The sequence below is a fragment of the Cyrtonyx montezumae genome, unplaced genomic scaffold, assembly GCF_038088225.1.
Source record: "Cyrtonyx montezumae isolate F1298 unplaced genomic scaffold, pur_monq_1.0 scaffold_2, whole genome shotgun sequence".
Classification (NCBI taxonomy): Eukaryota; Metazoa; Chordata; class Aves; order Galliformes; family Odontophoridae; genus Cyrtonyx; species Cyrtonyx montezumae.
The window spans coordinates 65,881,265-65,906,687 of NW_027071936.1; the positions used below are offsets into that span (position 1 = coordinate 65,881,265).

General features: G+C 43.6%; 1 protein-coding gene across 3 annotated transcripts in view; it reads right to left on the reverse strand.

Moving 5' to 3' along the window:
- Positions 1-467: 467 nt before the first annotated feature.
- The window catches only part of SMOX (spermine oxidase), a 43,630-nt gene continuing 18,674 nt past the window's right edge, over positions 468-25,423 (reverse strand). For all 3 annotated transcript variants that reach the window (XM_065735968.1, XM_065735969.1, XM_065735970.1), the window contains 6 exons: positions 21,489-21,723; positions 16,976-17,202; positions 10,438-10,611; positions 7,364-8,063; positions 2,211-2,371; positions 468-954 (listed from right to left, as the gene is read on the reverse strand). In XM_065735968.1, coding sequence (XP_065592040.1) covers positions 817-954; positions 2,211-2,371; positions 7,364-8,063; positions 10,438-10,611; positions 16,976-17,202; positions 21,489-21,696 — 1,608 coding nt within the window. In that variant the 5' untranslated portion in view covers positions 21,697-21,723 and the 3' untranslated portion in view covers positions 468-816. The remainder of the gene's footprint in view (positions 955-2,210; positions 2,372-7,363; positions 8,064-10,437; positions 10,612-16,975; positions 17,203-21,488; positions 21,724-25,423) is intronic.

Here is a 25,423-nt window from a genome sequence, read left to right on the forward strand (position 1 = left end):
TCCACATGAAATTATAGGAAGGTTTCCTGAAGCACAGCAGCTGACAGGCAGGTAACAACGAGTTAAATATACAGTGATACAGAGGGCTAAGGAAGGAGTGGTCAGGCACTGGAGTGGACTGCCCAGGGATGTGGTGGAGTCATCGACCCTGGAGGTGTTCAAGGAACCTTTGGACGTTGTGTTGAGGGACATGGTTCAGTGAGAACTATTGGTGATGGGTGCATGGCTGTACTGGGTGATCCTGTGGGTCCTCTCTAACCTTGGTGATTCTTTAATGCTATGATTCTAAGGCAAATGTCTCTAAGTCACAATTGTTTGAACACATACCGATCAACTGACACACAGAATCATATCTTCCTACTCCAAACTTTGTAGAGAGAAAGAAAACCTCTATTTTTCACAAAACGGGAAAAAAAAAGTAATACCTTACTGAGCTGATTATCCAGGAAGCACCAAAGCACGCAGTCTTCTTATTACAACATTTATTTTAGTATAGAAGGCACTTTTACAATACAGAAAGGAAAACCAAAATGATAGGCACTGAAAGTGCAGTTTAGAATTAAAATGACAAACAGTTCATCAGACAAAAAAAGAGCACCCTTCCCTGTTAACAGCACAGCACACGGAAATGAAGCTAATGATGAGCAGGTTTTTAAAACAGTTAGAGCTTTTTTTTGTTTGTTTCTTGTTTTTAATAGGAAAAGATAAATGCTGTTCTACTGTGAATTGAAATTAAAAAATATATATATAAGGAATCTCCTCCACACACCTGTAAAAGGAATGGGGAGGTGGTGGTGGTTGCAAACACGGGGCCTTTTAGCTCTGGCACTGCAGGAGGTCCTGGTACATCTCAATGAGGTGAGCAGCCTCTCTCTGCCCAGAAAGCACAGCACCGTGGGTAGTGGAATAATACTTCCTGTGAGTGGCCTCCCCTGAAAACATCACCTGCATCGGCTGGAGGGGATAAGAAAAGTGGGAAAGCTCAGCAGAGCTTACTGGAAAGCACGCGTGAGGCAAAAAAGGAGACAATATTTCTGTGCCCTCCCCGCATCCCCATGAGCTGACATGTCACAGGTGTTTGTAACTGGTTACTGAAATCCCTGGGTAGTGGGGGACAGGAATAGCACACCTGGGAACATCCAGCTCTCCCTTCCTGGAATGCCTGCACGTGGCTCTTTGCAGGGCTGCAGCACCATCCCAGTTGCCACAGCCTCAAACAAATCTGCACAAGTCATTGAGCATACAACTTCTGTGCTTTCTCTTCTCTCTGCTCCTCCACGTCATACCTCAGCCTTTTGGACATTAAAGATTTATCTGGGCATTGTAACTTCAGAAGGAAAAGCAGCCACACCTCAAAACCCACTGGGTGAAACGGTTCTCTCTCACATCAGTAGATGGTAAAATTGCTCCTCATTCACTACTGAGGATTTCAGATCCCTCTCTTCTTCAAGAATGAGTGTAAAAGGTTCCTAAAGCATCTGCTGTCTTTTGTTATAGTTTTCCATGCTGAACAAAATTACATGGTGGCTCTGGATGCTTGCACAGCTGCTTGGAGGCTGCATATTCATCAGACATTGTCTCTGGATTTGGACACAAAACCCTGATTGATGGAGTGAGTTTGGATTAATTTAATTATTGCTCGTAAGTTGAGCTGCAGTAACTATTTCCATGTGTGCTCTCACTCTAAGAAAGCAAAGTCAATACCTGTGGAACAAATCCTCTGTCCCCTGCCAATGCATGAGTCCCTCAGCCAAGGGCTGGGTTTCCATTACTCTCTCCTGCCAACATAGAAGGATTTCTAATATGCTCCTCTGAAATACTCAGACCTAGCCAATGGCATGGGTTATGCCTTTATTGCTGTATATTCTGAGTATGCTTTAAATCAGAATAAACTGTGTTTTCCTAAGGAGCTCTGAACAAGCTAGCAACTCCACAAATACAAACATCACAATTTCAAACGCTGCCTGGATGCTCAGCTCTTGATACTCCATGAGAGAGGTGAGAATCCCTAAGGTGCTGGGATTCCAGTCACTACGGAGGTAAAATGCTACACACATCATTTGCCCAGAGGGGTATGTAACAAAAAAAATGGAAAACACACTACTGGAAGCCCCACCAGGAACTGTCTCTTTCAATCTGCCTCCCAGAAAACCCACTGCCCAGTGTCATGATAGTCTTCTTGTCAGTCAGCTGATTCAGGCCATACTTACAGTAGTTTTGGAGCTCTCAGCATAAGGCAGTGGCTTAGCAAGTTTCTCTACGTCGGCCCCACTAGACCCAACTTGGGTATAGGAGTAGGATCCACGGAAATTGGGATTGCTGCCCCAGGAGGACCGCAGGATCCGACGAGGTTTCGGAATGTTTGGATTCCCTGGGTGGAAAAAAAGCAAGAGGACAAAAAAAAAGTGAGACTGCATTCAAGAGAAAACATCTGTGTAAGTTGTGAGTGGCACATATTCAGATTGATGTATTGAAAACACATCCCAGCAGAGCCCACAGGTGACATGGAAGAGGTCCTAAACCAGATCTCCTTTCTATTGCTGTATTCCAGGTATCTAAATAACAGAAACAGCATCCCCTTTAATCAGCCTTCCAGGCACAGCCTTAAACTTTCAGAAAGATTGTTGAAACACATATAAGAGATTTGGGAGCTCCAGAGAACCCAGGACACATTCTAGGTGAAAATACACAGCGTTCCCTGCTCTCATGTACCTTCTAGAGCCTGGTGGTGATCAAGTGATTCATCTCACCTAATTTAAGGTACCTAATTGGGTTCCCACTCTAAAGTGGATGTTAAGGTAGTCTGGTAAGATATACACCTCCAGAAAGAACAGAGATAAGGAGAGAAGGCAAATCCTCATTATGCAGGTGCATAGGCAAGCCTGTCAGAAAGTTCTCAAACCCTGCATTACTCTAACTGCTACTCAGTCACCAACCTAAAACGAATCTAAAATCCAGCAGATGCATTCTGTGGGATGCACATGGTATGGAAAGGAGAATGATGCTCAGAGGAGGGTTTCCAAGAGGGATGTGGAGGTGAGGGACACCTGAGTGAACGCATGGTAAGAGGCATCAGCCACTGTTGCCATCTCAAAGAGCTCAGGAGCACAGATGATCCAAGACTTGCAGCCTAAATAGCCTACCAACTGGCCCACAAGAGCCTCAGGGAGAAGGGAAATAGGAAGTGTCACACTTTGACAGCCTCTCCATGTTTTTTGTTGATCTCAGTGTCACACACCAACATTCTGTTTGTGCCCTGTGATTGTGCTGCCTGGATGAGACAGGATATGGAGACATGGATATGGAGAACTGCAATGAAGAGGAATTCTGTGTGTAGGAGAGCTGAGACACCCTTCAGACAACCTCACACACCCAGGTGAGCTTCAGCTACTTGGGTCGAGTCTGATGGACTGTCAACACGAGAAGCAAAAGTGATTGAGAGTTTTCACAGCTTGCACAGCTCCTATGGCTGCTTCAAACCATGGCTTTGTAATGTTTCAGCACGCTCAGCCTAGCACAAAAACAACCCAAACTCCAACAGCTTAAAGCGGGAGACGTCCAGCTCTGAAGAGTAGCTAGGCACTGTGCTATTTAGTTCTACTAAATAATGTTTTACTTGTGCCTTTAATTCCTTAAAATCAAGAGCAGGTTATTTCCCTGGTTCGGCCCGCTAGTAGGATTATGGTGTGTCTACCAGAATGACAGAACAGAAGGCTGAAACACAGCAAAGGCACTTGGGTGGCTTGCTAACTGCAAACCCACATAACAAAACGTGGCACAGACCAGCACAGAAATACACTCTACAAACAAAATACACCCTATAAACAGATGTTGTTTCAGGACTGAGCGTAACAAAGGCTCTAAAACATGCTCCTCCAAGAATCATCAAAGCAGGAATGCCTGGGATGGAAGTGAAAAGCCCAAGGGAGTCTGAGGATAGGGCGCTCTCAGATGTGTCAAGGAAGTAAGTTATCGTGTTTTATTTTGAAGGGCTGTGGGAAAGCCCAGGAGAGTGCACCACGAATGACATTAGGGGACACAAGAGCAAGCAGTCATCCATTACAGTGCACTACAAAAAACAATCATACACGTAAAAGGAGTCTGCAGTGAGCTGCTGATGCTTCTCCTGCAACTAGTTCCTGTTCTCATATTCCACTGCCAATCAGTATGTATGCCAGTCAATATATAAAATGTCAGCAGAAAGATCGTTAATAGAATCATAAAATATCCCAAGTTGAAAGGGACCCATAAGGATCATCAAGCCCAACTCCTGGTTCCACACAGGACCATGAAACATCAAGTTTCTACTAAAGCAGAAACATTACAAGTGATGAGATGATGGCTTGTTGGGTAAGGCCACATATTTAAAAGACTGAAATTTATTAGCAAAGGAGTTTGTGGAGTCATCAGCCCAGCCAAAAATGGTATAAGTCCTGTAATATTTGATAGAACAGTCATTCAGACTGGGAAAAGCAATAGCTTTGTGTCTCTCTAGGTCTCCCACATATGACTGTGTGCCAAAAATACGCACAGGCAAAGAGCAGCCCTCCCAGAAGGAAATTATCCTTCACATAGCCACCTCCATCACAGGGAAACCACAGCACAGCAACATGAAGCACAGAGATGCCTCTGCCAGTGTGGGCCTAAGCAGCCCTGGGTACTTTATATGTCAGCTGTATAGAACTGAAGCCAGTCTCCTTCCCTAGCACCACGCTGTGTAGTGCAGACCCCTCAGATCTCCTGAGCTCCCCTAAGGTTCTCCTTTAAGGTTCTCCAGCACAACAGATTGTGTAAGCATTATGGAAGCATCTCTTGTGCACCTCTAGTAATGCTGTTTGCATGACAGAAACTACAAAGACTGCCAGACTCTTTCAAGGAATATAGTTAATTGGACTTTCTCAATCTGCTTTCAAATAGATGAGTAAACACACGCCTTTGCCTACAGATAAAAGTAACAATCAGCACAGATGTGGAAACTTGTAAGAACTGTGCACTCCTTCACTGTCCAAACAGAGATAAAATGTCTAAAAAAAGAAATCAGCCTTCACTAAAATAGGACACATTTTTTATGCCACCGACTCCCACTTGTGAAGCTATGGTAGATAAATTCACATGCCTCTAACAGTCCTCTCTTTATTCCAAATGTTGACTGGCTATTGGACTGATTATGAGACACTGAATTATCACAAAATCAACGTTCACCAATCAGTTAAGACACCCAAACTTAAGATATCTACCAGCAGAGCATCTAAAATCCCATCAATGAAAACAGGGATTGGCGATTCTACCCCTATACATCAGTGTCTACAGACAGCAGAGGGACACTGGGACATGCCAGCTATCCACATGGTATGGCACAAAGCTGAAAAGAGACCCACTGCCTTTAGGAGAAATAGCTGGAGGACAGGCAGGACTCCTCAGGGCATCTCCAGCCTCAGCTTGACAAATCAGAGCAAGCAGGCCTGCTGTTATCACCTTCTGGCACCTAATGCTTGGAGCTTAGTCAACAAAGAAAGCAGAGCAAGACTTCTAATTGTCTGAAGAGATCCCATTTAATCAGATTCACAGGAGCTTGTGCCCTTCTGTCATCCAGTTGTTAAGAGCTGTAACTGTCAATGGTTCTTAGGCTAGAACAGCCCTACAAGTTTTTAACAGCAAAGCCAGATAAGCCCCAGCACTAACTTACAAATGAAATTTAGGATCACAAAGGTATGGTATCTCCTCTTAGAGTGAAATTCTCAGGATAATACAGCACTAAAAAAGAATGGTTTGATGGTAGGACTTGTCTAACACTCTCTGAAGCCAACAGAAAGGGCTCCATGAGCAACAGACCAAGGCAGATCTGAACTACCTTACAGAAGAACCTCTCTTTCTATCAAGTTCCAGGTCAAGCCTAAACTCCTGAAGAGCAATGGTAAAATCATGAACCCAAACAATTATCCCCCGAAAAACTAACAGGTGGTTTTTGGTTTTCTTTTTGGAAAAAAAAGTGAAATGGGTCATGTTATATAATGGATGATCCAAGGAAAGGTTGGAGACTCTTGCAGTCTCAAGCACAGAACGTTCACAGCAGGGCAAATCCCATGTGAATTTCTCTGGGGTCAGATAACCCAGGATTGAAGGTTGAGAGAGAAATCATTCAGCTGAAGAGTCTGATGGACAGTGACCAGGTGCAGCATCAGCTGGAACAGCAACTGCAGCGCACACCAATGACTCAGTGCCAACGTATTTCCATCCCGGGAGGAAGAGAGGAACATCCAATACATATAAACAATAACAGCAAAGGAGAAAGAAGGAAGAGGGAGAGTAGGAGAGTATGCTCCCATCTGCCAAATTAAGACAAAGTCGAAGAATCAAAGTCTCACAGATAAATTGTGATATTTCCAGAAAAAAAAAAAAAAAAAAAGGGAGGTTAAGTGAGAAGAGCTGCACCAAACAAGGTTGTTTATACTCGTGGAAACGTCAGCACTAGTACTTGGCTTTGAAAGCTCCTGTCGTGCTTCCACAGAGCAGCAGCTGGCCTGCTGAAGTCAAGTGGAATGAAGGCATGCGTGTACTGCTACTGCAGTGTAACGTAGGGATACCCAACACCACTGAAAACAAACAGCTCAGGAAACAGAAGCTGCCCAGAGTCCAGCACTGACTCATCCTACTTCTCTGCAGGCTGCAATAAAGCCACAGGGTCATCATCCACCACGGGTGTATCACTGAGAAGAATGAGGATTCAGTTTTGCTCCTGCAGTAGTTTTTGAAAACAAAGTTTAGCTGATGTTTTCTAAAGAGAGTACTAAAATGTAAAACCTCTTCTGGCAATGGCCAGCTCTGCAGGCAGTCCTAGGCTTCCAGGTCCCCTTCTCTGCACTGTCAGTAGTAAATGGTCTGTAAAGAGAGGGGAAAGCTACACTCCTGAAGGCAAATTTCTTCAATTAACTGCAGGTCGTGGACAAGAGGTAAGGCTGGAAACTCACAGGGTGTTGAGATTTGGGTAGCATGAGGTAACAGATATAAACAGGTTAATCAGGGGACTTGTTTTGAGAACAGCATAAAATATATCTAATCTTGGAGGACACTGCTTTTACAAATACTTACAATTTGCGATTAAACAAAGCAGAGGATGTGGAATCCTCAAGCACTTCGGTCCAACACTTCCTGAGCTGGTTATCAGGCCCTCTGTATAAATAGCTTCCAGGCACACCCAAGCAGGAGTTATGCTCAAAGCACTTACCCGGCCCAATCAGAGCAACATAAAAAGCCAAAGAACTAAAAATTACTCTAGCACACTTCCTTCCTAATGGCTGTTCAAAACCCAACCCCCCTTCTCCCTCTCTTCTCCACTCACCCAATGAACCAGAGCATGGCTGACCTGTAAATTTCCGTAGCATTTCAGTGCAGGTTTCTGCCACAGTTTCATCATCACACTTCTCCATGATCAAAGCCTCTTCTCCACAGATCCAGCCACTCAGCACATGGCCGTACCGCTCTGGTGGGTAGAGTACATCAAAGCTGCAGATCTTCTTGTACCACAGCTCCTCAGGGTAAGTCAAACTCTCGCTCTCCGCCTCATCTTCCCAGACAAATTGGATGCTGTTGCATTCAGAACTCCAGAAAGGCTCTTCAAACTCAAGGAAAATCTTGTCAGTGGTATTGATGCCTAGTTTCTCTATGGCCATCACCTTCTCCTCAGGCAAGCGGGGATGGAACAGGCTCTCATGGCGTTTCTTCAAGACTCCCAGAGATACGGTCACAATGACGTGGTCAGCTGGGATGAACTCACAGTCCTCGCACTCCACGAAGACATTGGAGCCCTTGTCCTCCTCAGGGAGGTCACTGTTGTGGTCAGCCACCCTCTCAATCTCCTTGCTGACCGACTGGTTCCAGTGGATGCACTTGACTGGCTTGCGGAGCTGAATGACAGATTCAGGAATGGAACGGGCTAAAATCTCCACAATTTTAATGAAACCACATGGGATGATGTGATGAGCCCCAGGGATCTCCGTCCATTCCCCAAATTCGCTGAGCGAGACCTCATCCATGCTGTGGGAGCTGCTCTCACAACTCTCTACCTAAGGAAAAGCAACACAGAAGCAACGTTGCCACAGAGCAACTCACTGCAAGGGCAAAAAGTAGGTGCTCAAGCTGGGAATCCTGAATCCCCCTCTTAAAGCACATTATTGTCGCTAGTAAAAAAGTGTTGTGCAAGATCTGATGAAATCTGTCACTTAACCTTGCTTCCAGTTAGAGAAACCACTTTCTTATGGTCACCAGCTGCATTGGCCTTGGTTGCATTGGCCACAGTTCCATCAGCCACAGTTAAGTGATGATGTGTTGTCCCATGACACTGGTTTACAGTTCTGACTGTCTCCCAGCATTGAAAACCCCACAACCCTGTCCAGGGACTTGCTACTTGGCGCTCCCACAACAGAAGCTGGAGCTGTGTCAATTGGATGCTCTTCCCCATGTTAATAAATGTCTCCTTGAGGAGCCATGAAAAAATTTTGGCAGCTCTTTCTGCTGTCTGCAGCCTTCAACATGCTGTCAGTCAGCAATCAGCAAGCTAACAATCTTCAGGAGGTGGCATGACCCAACACAGAAGGAACTGAAGGAGACAGGAAAGGGAAATGTCAAGATGTGAGACACTTGCAATTGGTTCTCTTGGTGTGATTGAGAGCTTTCAATCCACGGCCTGTAAGGTCAGTGTTAGCAAGAGTAGGTGGCAACTTCATCAATCCCTCAAACGAAGGCAGAATGTTTGGTCTGCCTCACGATCAGTTTCTAATAACGATGCACAGGACATAGTGATCTAAAAACCTTCTAATTACAATCATTCCCACACTGGAGTTCTTTAAACGTTTTAGAGGAAGGGAACTTCACATTTCCATGTCTTACTCTTTCATCCATTTTCCAGGCCTTTTCATACTTTGAAGACTACCCTTGGAAGCCTGAAACACCCTAATGCAGAGAAGAAATCTCCATGCTGGGCTAAGACATAATGCAAACAAGTCAAGATAGCTTTTTAGAAGTTGCACTAAGTAGCTCACAGCCTGCTCCTGTGACTATATCAAGATAGTTGCCCCAACCTGAGCATTGCACAGTGTTTCCAGGGAAGGATTAAGTAGGAACTGCCATCGGGCCACGTCCAGCAGATCGTGAAGATCTGTCCTCTGAGCTTGTGTGTTTACACATCAGGGCTACTCGTCTGAATATGAGTGATTCATTATGGAGATAACAGTGATGACTGCTGCGTTATTTCAGCCATGAAGGAAAACTGCAAACCAGTTAACAGGGAGAAAAACAAGCAGCTACCAAGACCATGCTTCGGCTGAAATACTGGTTAATCCTCTCTCTCAGCAGCTACGCTGATCTGAGAGTCTTAAGTCTCAGAAGCTTTATTGTTCTCAGGTATTTACATGAGAAAGGATTTGCAAGAGTTGCAGAAAAGTCTCTGGCTGTAGCAAACTGTGGCAGCTACAAATGCAACAACCAGAAAACCAAACAACGCCGGGGTGTAGCAAATAATTACCATCTGCATTGGTAATACTACACGGATCAAACAGTAAGCAATCAGTCCACAGGTAATGGAGCTGCCATGCTATACAAGTTCTTTGTTTAGGATTCTGAGATATCAGAAAAGTTTTAAGACGCCTGAGTTCAAATCTCAGCTTTATCACAGACCTCTTGCCATACCCTTTAAGTCTTTATCTCTGTTTCAGCTTCTCACCTAATAATAGTGAATGCCGCATACTTACCCGTGTGACAGAATGCTGCCTGGCTCCCCTGCCTCATTTCATAAGCCTTTAAGTCGTTATAATTGAAATAGGAATGACTGTTACACTTTACTTGTGGAGCGCTTGATGCAGCATTAAGTCCTCATCCCACAGAGATCTCATTTAGGCCAAGCCATCAAGGAGATAAAAAGAACTAGGGAAGCCGTGAGGGAAGATGATTAGGACATGGGTTTATATACAGTCTGCCTTTGAGCTTATTACTTGACTTTTCACAATGTTTTCCAGGGATTTCTTCATCAAATTACTAGTACCAAAGTTACATTTTTTCTGGTCTCTAAGATATGGGCAGAGGCAGAGGGGGTAAAAGATATTTGGTGGGATCATGGGGTGCCAAGTGTAAGGCACAAGACAACACATCACTAAAGGAAGCTGGGAATAGAGTAGCTCCAGGTATAAGAAAACCTTAAGTCACACTAGAATATTTAACATGGCCTAGGAAATTCCATTCTAATTAGAAAGACAGAAAGCTAAGGTAAGGAAAAAAACAGGGAATGATTGTTTCCTACAGCCCACTGCCTTAGCACATGTCTCAAGAGGAAATGTTGTCTATATAAACAAAAACTGCCCAACAGCAATTCCTCAGTGATGGGACAGGTGTGTAAGGTTCCACACTTTCTAGTCGAACCAATCAAACAATGATATGTACACACACCTTAAGGTACTGCTGGATCATGGCCAGTTTCAACCTCTTGATGGCCTCTGTGTCATCCGGATCGGCCTTGACACGTTTGCGGACTACGTCCCGCGTGAAGACGCCCACACTGTTCTGGCTCTCAGCATTGACTGGTTTACCTCGTTGGAAGAACTCCTGAGTCAGGTTATAGACCTGCAAAAGATGGGACAGGAAGATGGACAACATGATTCACAGCAGCATCCGAGCCCCAAGAAGGACGCTTTCTCCTCCATCCAAAAACAACATGTTCACGTTACCTTCCCTTGCCATCTTCTGAGATCAGCTTTAGTTCACTGCACACTCTTGCTCCAACACCACGTGTGACTGCACCGCAGCTGTGCTGGGCAGAAGGAAGGAAACAAGACTTCGCTCCAGACAAAGACAGATAGCCTAAGGTAATCACTGTTACTCACCAGCAACAGTCTAGTCACTATTAAGTCATTATTAAGTTAATATTAACTGACTACTAAGTTATTATTTATTTGAGCATGAGTTTTCTACCACTTGCAGAGCAGCAGGTGAGGTAGTCCATTCAAAGGGCAACTCATCCCATTACTAACTTGTTTGTCCAGAATGAGTCACTGTCATCACCACCTCTGGAGTTTGGGGACATGGTTAGTGGGCACAGTGGTGAGGGGTTGAGAGTTGGACTTGATGATCTTAGAGGTCTTTCCCAATCTTAATGACTCTGTTCTGTCTCATATCTTGCCATGAGGGGTGCACAGTGCTCTTACAAGCAGAGAGGCAAAATCTTTGCTCAGTGACTTTTTCATATCTAAGTTGGTTTGACTAAAACTCATTATCTTTTTTTATGGAGACAGATGAATTAAGCATACTGAGGACTTCAGCTCAAAAATAAGTGCTTGGCAGGCAGCTACAGCTGTCCATCAAAGGCTCCTAGAGCTTCCCATTGTCTACTGATATGACTAATTTATACTGTCCCAGCTTCCTTCACCTCAGTGCTCCTCAGAAGCTTGATTTTCTCTGGAGTTTTATAGTAATGTGAATTTTGTGAGGAAAAATGGAAGAATAATGAAGATGGGATGGTATTGAGAGAAAATACACAGGAGTGGTAGGAAAAGGAGAAAGCAAGTCTGTGAGCTAAAGGAAGAAAGAGCAGACAAGGACAAGTAAGGAGTAAAGAGAAAGCTGAAGAAGAAAGTAAGAGAAATAGAGGGAAAAAAAAGGAAAATAAATTGTAAGAACAAGAAAGATGAGTAGAAGTGCTGAAGACAAGTCAGACTTGCAGACACTGATTGGGTCACAGAGCGTTTCCAAGGAGATTTCCAGGTGATAAAGGTGGAGACCAATGCCCATTATGGAAAAAGTGGTTCCAGCAAAGGAAAGAGAATGCCATCGAGAAGAGTCTATGGAGGAAAGAGGAATGCTATCTCCCAAAGTCACCCCGTTATTCTCAGTCCATAGATTTCCAAGACCCAGCCCACCTCCAGCAAGTACAAGCTGCAAGGACCTTGCGTCAGTATAACACAGCTCAGCTTCCATAAGCTGATTGCACATTGTAAGCAGATAACACATTCACAAGACAAGCAAAGCTGTGTTAAAATCCAGCTACCATTTGGCCAAAAGGATAAGTGAGCCATGGGTATGATTTTATTAACTGTTGTATTCCTCATAGCCCGACAGATAAAAGAGCAAAAATGCCCAACTCACTGTGCTGTGAGTCACCAAGTGAAACTGTTCCTATGGATGTCATCTCATCAATCAGATAATAAATGAGCATGACTGTCACCCAGATTTCTTATTTTTCAGAATCCCTGTTATTTCAGTGCTTTTATCTATCATAAGAGGCATATGAGCATAAATGACAGCAAATCCTACATCAAGACATCCTACATCTGGGTTCAGGCAGAAAAATTAGCCCTAAAAGCATGAAGCAAAAGAAGTACGACATCTCAAGCAACTACACATTTTAGGCACATTTCATCCCTAGTTCTGAGAATTTACATTCAACCCTGAGGTTATATGGGATCGAAGATCAAATATTAGAATACGATTAGATGTTAACAGAAAGAGTATGATCCTTCAGTGGCTTCACTTTTTCTGCCTCCCTTTTGATCTGCTTGAGGATATCCAATAGCAGGTATCTTTGAAGGGAACGAGGGCTCTAATGAGGATGTCCCCTCTTTTATCTACTGGCTTCCACCTACATGTGTTTACTACGTAAGTGTTCACTTACCACAGGAAGAGGCAGTCTCTTAGGAAGAACAAATCTAAATAAAGAAGCTTTTCAGGGCTGAAGGAGGTCAGGAAAGCACATCCCAAGCCACACTACTTCCTGTAAGCACCAGTGACAATCTATAGCATTGCTTTTTCCTCACTTGGCTTAAAAACTCAAGTGACTTAACCCCCAGACAGTCCTAAACCTTGATGGGGATAGGCTCATGTTGTAACTAGGCCAGGTATTTGCCAGTGCAACAGAAAGGCAGGGAGGGAATACTGACTCTTGGTGGACCTTTGGTTCAGCTCTCTAAATAACAACAACACACTGGAGCTTAATTGGAGATGGCACAAAGCCCAGCACAGAGTGGGGGTGTGAAGGGTGGAAAACTCTGTCATTCTCTGGCTGCACCCCTCCCCCAGTGCACAGGAGAAAGGTGACAGATAACATGGCCATTAATTAGCTGATTGTTAAAGAGAGAGTTCCTGTGAAGCAGACCTCTGGGGACCATGGCCTCACTGAGAAGTCTATGTAAAAACAGGCACATTCTCCAGATCAGGCTGGCCAGTAGTGTGCAATATGCTCGGGCAAGCAGAATAGTGCATTTAACTGAAACTCACCATCTCCCTCCCATCCTTCACAAATACCTGGGAATTGGCCATAAATGCCAACTTGCAGAGGAAAATGAAGACTAAACAGTGACAGAATTGAACCATCTTAACTCTAAGATAGGTTGTCCCCAGTTACATTTTTCCATACACACACTCAGACATTCAAGCTGTATACATATCCCTCATTCCCACTCCCATTTCTTTTCTTTGTGGGTCACACATAAGGAGGCAGAGTCCTAAATCCCTCCCAGCTCCAGGCTTCCCAAATTATCCTACCCAGAGCAGAAAGCTGGGAAGATCTAGAATATGTGGCATCACACCCTGGTAATTCACCCAATGGCACTGAGGGATGTGGTTAGTGAGCAGGGAGGCAATGGGTTGATGGTTGGCCTTGCAGACCTTTGTGGTCTTTTCCAGTCCTAATGATTCTATGATTCAGTGCTGGTGCACAACTTTTGCTCCTTTCTTTGAGAGCAAATGGACAACAACCCTGAGCAACACCAGTCCTGAAAAGTGCAAGATCTGACACAGTCTTAAAATAACAGTGGCTCTCAGCTAAGACAGACCCTCATAGGGAACGTTCTGTTACAGAAACAAAGATGGCTCAGCTTCCTTGTAACCAGATAAAGGCTTTTGTGAGGCAACCTTTCAGCTGTTAGAAATCCAGGCTACTGCAAACAAAAAGAAGCAAAACTCCGATAGAAGCAGAAGCCAGCCAAAAAAAAAAAAAAAAGATTGGATAAGTGCCTGGAAAAAGCCTCAGGACTCTCCAGATGAATTAGTGAGGCTAAGCTGGTGGTACTGGGATGCACTGCCTTTCACACCAGGGGAATTCAGCATGCAGAGGGAGACCTCACTTTGTTGGCTACAGTCTCAGGGACCTCATATCCCCAAGTGAAACCCTTGAGGGAGATCCTCTGTACTTTGCACTCACATGAATTTGATATCCAAATGACAAAATATCTGGGACTAGAGAAATACAGATCAGAAAGCAGAAGTGGAGGCACACACAGAGCCCAAGCACATAGCAGCAGCTGCAGCAAATGGGGAGCAGTCTGAGCATGGGAAGCGAGCCGGCTGAGCAGGGTGAGGCAGGCATCTGAAGTTGCGACAAATTTAGCCCCTGTTCATTCAGGACTACATTTTCCACTGTTAATGCCAGTGCCCCAGCCCTGATTAGGCTTTGCATCTTTTTTCTTTTTTCCTTCTCCTTTTTGAGTCAGGACAGCTTGTGTCAGTCACAGCTTTTGCTATATAAGTCTTTTCTCCAGGGGGAATTACAGGCTGGGAGATGACACACGATGTTGGACCAAAGCTCCAAGAAGGGTCTGGGAGCTCCTATAAGGCAGAGCAGGAGCCTGACCTCAGGGTTTGGCAATTTGTAAAATGGCTGTTTGTGTTGGACACCTTCACAGTATTCCAACACCTAAAATCCCACCTCCTAAAATACACAGAAAGACTGAACTGAAGTCCAAATTTCTACTGCTCCTCCCCAGCACCCATTTCATCACCATTGAAAGCAAGAGAGTATTGGCCAGCTGGGACTGAGAGAAAGTTGGAATGGACTCCAGTGGCACATGTAAACAGAAACATTCCCTGCATTTATGTCAGAGGAAAAGGTTCCCAAAGCTGTCTGCCTATTGCACATGTTCCTGTCTTCACCCTCACTGAGGCATTAGTATATACACACAGTCTTTTTAAGCGGTGTATTTCAGGAGGTCACAGAAACCACTCTTCCTGATCAGTGCAGGGAAGAACCCAGTCTGCTGTGTTAACTCACTACAGACTGTCTGATCTGACACCCTGGAATGAGAAGCTAAATAAAAAACCTGGGTTGCCCTGCAATGCGAGCACACTTTGAGAAACTGAAGAGAAAGCAGCAGCAATCAGAGGCTGGCTGATGTTCTCTCCTTGGGTAAGCTGTCCCTTGTAAATTCTTCATTGCAGAGAGTGGCTGTAGACATTTTTACAATTCATAAATGTGAAACCCTTCTCTGTTTCCTAGCAATAAAGATATCCTGTAGCAACGAAAAGCTAATTACACACTGCGTAAAGGAGATTACCTTTAAATGTGTTGTTCTCTCGTAACACTGGCTGCCCCTTTTTTCTCACTTTAAAAGGAAGGGCAGATTTGCCAAATTAATCATTTCTCAAACACTGACATCTTGTTACATCCTTTATCCCAAAGCCAAGTAGCTCTCATCTTTGTGTTCTCTTCTCCTTTCAGAGTCTGCACCTGACAGCCTCCCTTTGGTGGAGACATTCTTAATCACCTTTGAGACACGATGATTGCTGAGCAGCGCAAGGAGTTGGTGGGGCTCCATTTACCTAAGTAATGCTGCTCACTGAGGTATTTTCACTTATTTCCTCCTTCCCTTTGAGTCTTATATACTGTTAATCTTGCTCCACATGTTTTACCCATCTTTCATTCTGGCTGGTTGTGGCTCTGTTTTGACCCAGTAGTCTGAAAAGGCAGCTCGGATGAGTTATCCCCACCTGCCTTCTCCAGAATGATCTTTCCATGCTGAATTACTAAAGAATTCCATACTGGATTCCTAAGATTGCTAAATTCTTCCCATAATGAGGTTTCTTTGAAATTCCTGTCACTACTCTCTAAAACTGAAATAATTCTGCGCCATCTCATCACAGTTCAGAGCCCCAGGATATATTATTAAAAGTTTTTCCAAGTGAAAAATCCACATCCCTCCTCCACATTCAGTGCTCAATAATTCTTTACAGGCCACAGTGATTTTTCTCTCGGAGACTTTCTCAATGTTCATGGACAGATTTTTAAACAGAAACTTTCCAAGGGTAATCTCACTTTCACGTGTGTTTATCCCCACATCAAATACTAGTGAAGTTCATTGTCAGATGAAAATGTGAAGGCTTTAGGCATGCCTACAGACTGATGAAAATTATAACATTTGGCTGTGATGTGGATCACAGCAGTGTTGCCCAGATATATCAAAGTAAAGCTGGCACTTCTTGTCTAGGAATTTACCTCTGGCTTACAGCTTCTTCAGCAGAGCTTAATCTTTCCACTAAGCATATATTTCCATTTCCATCTTGCTGTCTTCCTTTTAATATTTTTAGGTTTTCTTTGCGTAGTTCTGTGGTTTTTTTTTTCCTGTTTGGCTCTTCTGTCACATACTGAGACCCTCTTCTGTTCAGTGTATATGAGGAGATCAGTAAACACCGAGCAAAAAAAGTTAGAAAGACTTTAAACCAAAGCCAACGCTGGTCTGAATCTACAATAAAAGATGTTCTTTTCCTTCTAATGCAGGAAAACTTGCAATTCCTACGATGCTGAGTTGAATTTGGCACAGCACACTGTACACTATGGTATTTATAACATCAATAAAATGACACAGGACTACCACGTTTAACTGGTTGTTGCTAAGCTTTTCCATTCTGCTTTGTTTAGTAATTTGATCCCTCCTGTACCCTTTTAATTAAATATCAACTTTCTAGAGCAAATGATTGGGTCTCCCCAGCAATAGTTACTGGAAGTGATTTAAATTGATGCCAAATGTCATCTTCACAACAGAGAGTTATTCCCACATCACAGACATATGGATTGTACATGAGCAGATGGAAAAAAACAACTCAGGGTTGATTTTTTGAAAAGAAATCCAAGACATTACTGGTTTTCCACCTTTGCAGAAATAACAAAGGCTCCCAGTGTTTCAGGCAAAACTACAAGCTGACAGAGTAGCTGAATACCAACCTCGTTGTATAAATCACTGAATTCTTCAACCACATCTTTTGGGATCCTTTGCCCATTGTTGGTAAGATGATAAGCCACTCCATTCTTGGAGTAAAGACTGATCCGGCCAACGCTCCTCTCCCCATCAGTAGTTTCTTCAAGTAAACCATTGTCTTCTGCTAGATGATAGACTGGGTTTCCATGTGAACCATGAATCCACGTAGCTCCCAGTTCAAAAGTGGCGTGCCCTGCAGGACAGTAAATAAAGCACACTAGTTATGGAAGTGCATTTTTCTGAAAGGATGATGGGATGCTTCCAATAAAGATAAATTACAGTGGCACCACTCTGATACTTGAGGTGAAATGCAGAATTGCTTAGGTTCTCAGTTCTTACCATCATTGTTGCCAGCTGCTCTACCTGTCTAAATCATCTCCTCTCATCCTAAAACCTAAGAACAACTGAACAGCAGAGGATATACTGCTCCTGTTGCAGTTTAAGCTGTGTAACAGTGAATAGCTGAGGAGGAAGAAAAAGAAAAGAGCTGTAAGGAGCTATACTGCACTACTGTGAGGCATGAGGGCACAGAAGAGGATAGTTACATAACATAGAAAGAGAATCAAGGAATCATTAAGCTTGGAAAAGACCTCTAAGATCATCAAGTTCAACCACTAACACATCACCACCATGCCCAAGTAGGAGAGAAAGAGCATGTACAGATCATCTAAAGATTTCAAATATCTGCTGTATAGTAGAGAGGATAGAAGCCCAGACATGGGAAGAAAAGCACCTACAGCAAGGAGCAGGAGAAAAAAATGGGACTGCCCTGGGACAGCAACACTGATCTGCATACTGAATCCTTTCCCGTAATTAAATGTGAATGTTATTTACTGATATGGTTTGTGTTACAGTGAGTTAATAGTCAGACTAAATGAAACAGAAAAATGCATTTCCATTCCCCAAATCAGGGAATAGATCCTATTTTACTACTGATGTCTGTGAATATTTATATCAAGTCCTTTAAAAGCTGCACTGTCAGCTTACGCACCAAACACAGAGACTTCATCACCAGAAGTCTCTGCTTGCAAAACACAGAGTTTGTCCACCCCACTCTCCTCCTCTCCTTATGACTCACAGGGTTTGAACCAGCACCGGGCTGATGGCACGGGACAATGTTCAGCAGCTGAAAGGAGGTGCTGAAAATAAGCTGGGGTCATGTCTCTCACCCACATCTTTACAGGTTCTCAGAAGTCCTGCAGCAAAGTTTGACAGAGCAGCATCCCAGTCAACAGCACACTGTGCAGCTCAGTCTGCAGAGGTGTGCAAATGCCTCATTAAGTGGGATGATAATAGGATCCAGCTTGCGGAAGGAAGGATCATGCTGTTAGCAGTCATCATATACTGTTTAAGATGTAAACTGATGCTCAGCTAGAAAGCCACTGCAGCACTATACTCATGCTGTCCAGTTTGATAGGTGAGAGGCTCCAAGAAATGTGGCTGAGATGCTGCCTCAAAGAAAAACTCCATATATCTCATTTTTCTGAGCTGAAAACAGCCCTGTCACTAAATAGCATAGCAACTGTCCTCCAAGATATGCATCACAGGACTTAAGCAGTACGTGTTCCTTATGTGCATCCTTATGTGTGATTTACATGTTCCTAAAACAAAGTGTGGGGTTCAGAGCATACAGCATCCAGGCACAAACCCTAACGCAGTCCCCGTGCAGCGAGCCTGGTGGAAATGACTGCTGTACATTGGCAGCCAAAGGTACAAAGCTCATAAATACTGCATGTGGCAGTCACCTCATTAAGGCAATCCTCCTGTGAATCATCACATGCCAGATCAGTAGCAGGAATAGTGCCCGCTGTGTTATGTCAGGAGCTTGCTCTCTGTAGCTCTAACAACCCTCCTCCTGCATGGAACTCTTATTTATAGGGCACCTGAGCTTTGAGAGAAAAATACATCAGTGCTCAGTAGCATGAATGCTGTGCTCCTATTTTCAGTAGTTGCATGGAATGTCATCAAATACCAACAGGTTGAAAGTAGTCATTCTTGCCTGTAATACTTAGAAACTCACAATCATTATCTCCACGTGGATATGCTAGTCGTTGCCTAATGTAAGTTATGTGCTAAATTATTTAAAAGTGTAAAATCAAATAACATATTTTTTAAGCAGAGAAAGTTAATTTATAAAAGATTTTCATTTCAGTATTAATCGACTTGGAATGAATCCGTCGATACAACAAAAATAAAGCCCACTTCCTACCCTGCAAATAGGATCACTGAGATACAAGCAGCAGTCAAAACAGGCCTGTGCACAACAATACACCAGAGCAGCAATTTTCCAAAGGAATGCACAGATTGCATGTCAAGCCTTCTGACTACGCACAGGAACTCTCCCATTTCCCTTTGAAGCTCGGACTATTCCTCGCGTATCCTGTCGTGAAATATCTGCAGTGGGGACAGATGTCATGGCTCAGGTACAAGAAACACACAGTCCCAAAACAGAAACCCTCTGCCTCACCTGTCCTAGTGGGTTCACCTGTCCTGCTGAAGATTTAAAGCAGATGTTTAGTCAAGGAGTGGCTAGGGAAGAATAATGTTTAAGTGCCATTTAGACAAGCGGATCAAAGTGGTCATATGTCAATCCCTATACAATACCATCTTGACAACTTGTAAAACATCATAGTATCATTTGAGTTGGAAGGGATCTTTTAAAGATTCAAAGCCTAATCCAACTCTCCTGCAATGAAGAGGGACACCCACAGTTCCAGCAGGCTCTCAGAGCTCCATCCAGGCTGACCTTGAGCTTCTCCACAGATGGGATACCCACCACCTTTCTGTTCCAGTGCCTCACCACCTTTATTGTAAAAAACCTTCCTTATAACCAACCTAAATCTCCCTTCTTATCATTCGAGACCATTTCCCCTTGTCCTGTCACAACAGGTCCTGCAAAAGAATCTGTCCTGTTCCTTCTTCTAGCTCCTCTGTGGATACTGAAGGGCCACTTCAGGTCTCCCTGGAGCCTTCCCTTCTCCAGGCTGCACAGCCCCAGCTCTCTCAGCCTGTCCTTGAGGGACAGGTGCTCCATCCTTGGATCATTTTTGTGGCCTCCTTCTGTATATGCTCAAACAGGTCCGTGTCTCTTCTACACTGAGAACTGGATGCATTTAGGTCAACTATTAAAAGAACAAGACTAAAACTTCAGGTTCCAGTCCTCTGATGTGCATATATAAGGTACAGCTACAAAACACCAGATCAAGAGCCTGCCCCTGCCTCACGTTAGTTAGAAGTGATAACCAACAGGAGGCAAGTTCCCAGGCAAAGATATGATGAGTAACTGGAGAAGGTGCCCTAAAAGAGACCAGCTCTCTGTACTAGTAGCACAGAATTATTTCACAGGTGCACTGACAAAACTATATATTGCTCCCTGAAGATTTCAGATCTTCGACACTTCCCTCTTCTTGCAGACACGATCCAGGATATTTTTAATACAGTGTATTGTGTGTAGAGGACACACTTCCCATTCCAAACTCGATGCCAAGTCTCAGCAGAACGTAAAGTGCCCTATTCAAATCCTGGAAATCACATTTGTCCAACTACCTTTTCATTCATTTCCCTTCATTAGGACATTGCTGTTTATTTATTGTGGTGAGTTTATAGAGTAAAATATAGAAAGTGATGTTAGATTAAAAAAAATAATAATAAAGGAGGCCAACAAGAGGCCAAATCTAATAAATACACAGTGATATCAGAAGCAGAACAAGTTAATGGAAATCAGAAAGGCAGTTCAGTAGAGGCCAAGAGCTTTTTAGCTCTTATGGAGAAGAGACAGGCAATGCCCTTCTAGACACCAAGGGAAAGTCTCACTGACTACTGAGCTGCAAAGGGATACACTTGTTCCAGTATTTTTGCATTTAGAAATTTTACAAGCCCTTTTTCTCATCTCAAGATGAGAAAGGAAGCCACAGAGGTAGGACAGCCAGTACGAGAGGATACCAGTACGAGAGGATACACCGAAGAGGTTTTTTCAGCATCCTGATTCACAGGGAGCAGTTCTAGGGAAAGGAACTGGGCTACTTGTGAAATAGAATAGCATTGAGCTTGTCCCTTTCCAGTGAGGTAAGTCACAGAAAAATAGACTGCCTAGATTTACTAACAGTTTCTAGTCAGCAGCCAAGCTGAAAACATTGGTGGAAGCTGTCCTTTAAGGTTAACTAATCACAGAGCACTTCTCATAGAGCTCCTTTTGCATGAGTGAGAGTTATCATTAAGAGCTTTTCTGTACAGAAACACGGTCCACTTTGGAGAAGCCCTCAATTGGAAGATACGTGTAGCACACTCATATCAACTCATTCACCCTGAGAGGAGCCCAAGGATCCACGTGCTCAGTAGTGGATGTTCAGTAGTTGTGGTCCACGTGCTCAGTAGTTTTGCAAGTTTTGCCAAATTAACTTCATACCAGTACAAAAACCTGCTGACAAAAAAAAAGAAGAGAGCCCAATGGATGAGTAATTCCTCTCGAAACACTCTTACCAAGTTTCACACTTTGGACGCGGCCTCCAATTCGGTCAGTCGCCTCAAGGATAGTTACATCCGTGAATCCACTCTCCAGGAGAGCTTTTGCTGCAGACAGGCCTGCAAGCCCAGCACCAATAACTACTATTCGAGGCTGTCGTTTTCTCCGTAGGCCACTACTAAGAGGATCATCCGTGCTGTCTCCAGATATTTCACAACTTTGCATGCCGTCCAAGCTCTCTTTCTAAGGAACCTATGGAAAAAGCAGACAAGTGTGTTGAGGGAACTCAGCTCAGAGGTATCTTCATCAGTTAAAAATCCCAAAGAGCTCTGCAAAATAAATGTCCAGCAGAAGAGACAGTGAACTTGGGATGTAAAAGAAGGATAAGTGAGGTCAAATTGGGTTGCAACAGTCTTTTGGCCTGGAGGAGGCTACTGGAAACTGCAGAAATCCCCACCCTCTTGTGCCATGCAGACTATTTCCAGTGAAGTCAAAAGATTTTCAAACTCTCATCTCTTAATATAACCTCCAGAAGTGGCAATTTTGTGGTAAAGACTTTAAAAGAATGAAAGAGAAAACCACATACCCAGTGCCGACACGCTCCACAGCACTCTAATGAAGCTTCACTTTGCCTCTGTGGCAACCACAAAGCACCAGCTTCAGATCAAGTAACGATGGGATAAAGTAGAGCTCAGATATCAAAACCAATCATTACAGAAGTGGTACCGATGGACAAAATGCTTCCAGCTCAAAAATTCAGAGCCATGTGATGCAGCCCCTATAGCCAACATTTTCCTGACACATCAGAAACTGCCTTACTCTTTGATAAGGAGGGGTTCAAACCAACAGCAGACACGACTAGAACAGCTTTAACTACACATACCCAACATATACAAGTGCTTTCCCAAGCGGTATCCCATGTTTTGCTTTGCAGATTCCTACAGGCCATCTTTTTAACTGTGCATGCCATCAGTTCTGGAGTCCCATTGCCTTATTTTAGTACACAACCTAAGCTTTTGGTTAAGGTTAGCTCATAATCAGGGATCACCAAGTAGGATGTCATTATAAACAAATGTCAGTGTCAGGACATTTGGCTCAGTGTAGGTTCATATCCAACCTCAAGAGCACCAAGAAACTGGGTACAAAGTTCCATACTCCTCCAAGTCCAAGAAGATACCAGTCCTGACTGGTAACAAGAAACACACAGCCCAGGATTCATCAGCCTGGGCATCAAATGGTGCCCAACAACTTGGACAAAGCATGTACAAAATTGCCAGGTTTCTTACTACCCTCCCTACCCAACACTTCCTGAAACCTAAAAAGTTGGTACTGCCACTTACCTGCTGCCAAGCTGCTGGATGCTCCTTTCTGAGCTCTTTCCCAGTTCTCCAAACATCTGGCCAGAATCAACGACTCCTGTTTCTCCCTTGAATCATCAGGAGAAGTTTCAAACCTCTGTGTTTGAGAAACTGCTCAACTATTGCCATGTATAATGGCATGCTAATTAAATACAAAGCAACAGTGACTTCATTTGGAGAGTCCCTTTTACTCTGGGATACTCAAGTATTTACGCATGTTGGCCAAACATATCCTGCCCTCTGTAACAGAAGTGACACCAGACTGCAGTCAACAGTGATTTAAGCAGTGGTGTAAAAAATAAATTTGACTTCCTGGTACTCTCGACAGACACTTTGAACATGTGTAGTTTCAGGTCAAGCAGCTTCAATGCAACTCACTATTATTGCGCTTACTTGCAAGAGATATTAACTCAGTGCCTATAGCAAACTGCCTGTGCAGCATGCTCCAACTGTCACTGGACAACGGAACAAGTGACACAGGGCCATGCCAAAAATTACTAGCTGCTGTTAACAGCAGTCACCCCAGGATGAGCAGATCTTGGATAGCAGATATTTGTCACAGGGAGCCAATCACTGGTGTTTGAAGAGTTATTTCCAAGCCAAAGTCAAACATGTCAAGCACTCAATACTTTCTAGTCCATGTGTCATGAACTGTGGTCATTTGACAAAAGGGAAAGCTGTAAGTCGCCAACTCAAGGTGCTGGACTTATTGCTGAACAAGCAGGATTCAAAAGCACTGCAATACTTTGAGGAAGTAGCAGCAAGAACATTTTCCCCTTGGTTTTGCAATCAACAGAAAAGCTCTGGAGCAGGAAGAGAGGAGGAGGATGCAAAGCCCCTTCCCTATAGCAAGCAATGAGATGGGTCCAGATCCCAGTTGCAGACAACTTTCATCACCACTCACCTTCTCTGGAGGTTGAGTGAAGTCACTACATTTCATGTGACCTTGTCCCAGGGCTGTTCAAGGGGCAAGCAGCCAATGGATCAACCAGCACTCCCTTACTTCCCAACTAAAGCATGCCAGTTTACCAACGTTTTATCTAGCCGGGTAAGAAGTGAGAATTCTTTGGGTTCTTTCAAGATCTTTCAAATTGGCCATGAACGTTGGGACTTTTCTATCCAAAACCTCAGGGAAATCCACCACTGGGATATGAAAGGCAAAGAAAAGTCACCTCGTCTTCAAGAAGAAATAAATCATAACCTGGCTAGATGTTCCTCATCTGTGAGCTATTATCATCTGCAGATGAAATAGCTCTTAATAGAAAAGCCTTCAGGGCTTATTACAACCCATACAGTCTACAATGTTCTCCAGTTCTTAGTCAGTCTCTGGACAACACGTCAATGCAAATATTTTAGTTGCCACAGTAAAGAAACATCTCTTCTGCCACCTACACCCTATACAAACAGCTGTAGCTCAGCTTTTTAAGTACAGCTTTCTTAATCCTGGCTTTGGCAAACTCACACGAATTCTTCACATGAAAGCTTCAAGAAAATGTTTTTCCCTTCTGCTTCAGAATTTTAATACTAGATTAGGTGAGCTGTCTAGACAGATAAGAAAATAACAGGTTATTTTGTGTGTCAGGAATCCTGATTTAGAAACCACCCTTAATTAGCCAACAACCTTTACCGTATGATCAGCAGGGGAAGGCAATTAAGCAAGAGCCTGTTCTTCCCAATGAGATGCATGCTTCATTGTGAAATGACAATAAAACATCTGTGAATCTTCAATGCACTTTATTTCAGTATTATTTATACACTGGGAGGTTCATAAATAAGATATGCACATAAAATACCTTATTCTTCTTAAATGTGCAAGGCCCTGTCATCAATACTTGCCAAGCCACCAGCCAGGGTTACATTCAATTACAATATATATATACACACATCATCTCCATTGCATCTTAATATTGCATCTTTAATCCTCTTACCTCTCGTGTATCTGAGTGCCTTGCTCATGGTATTTTAATCAGTTCATTTCCCAGACCTGCACAACTGCACAATTTTGCAACAGTTTACTTTATCCAATGGTCATCGTACCAACTTGGAGTCCTGGGTTTCCATTCCTAGTATTGCACCCTGGATGCTGGTATCGTCTTCCTCTAAACCAGCAGCAAAACCACCAAAGTTCAGAGGTAAGTCCACTTAAAGATCTTCTTCAAATTTTGCCAGCAAAACCTTGCAGCTCATAAGGAAGAAGCCAGGGAAACATGGCTGTTCCCAGCTCCCATCCTTATTACAACAATACTCTCTATTCTTACAGGATTCTTAAAGAAAAGGTCAACGAGGTTCAGACAATAAAAAATTGAAAAATAAAATAAACAAACACATTTCTCAAGGAAATCTCCTATTCTTAGCTCACCCGTATACTACCCTCATGGTAGCACTGTTGTAGCGGTGATGACACGTGGCAATATCAAACCTGACCCCCCTTGGTCCAACTGAAGGCCACTACCTCTCATCCTATCACTGTTACTTGGGAGAAGAGGGCCATCTCCGTAGACGTAACCACACTTCCACATCTGGACATAGTTTTAGACAGCTAAAATGAGGTTGGAAAGAAGTGCACCCCCAAAACAGGCAGCCAGGGACTTTTC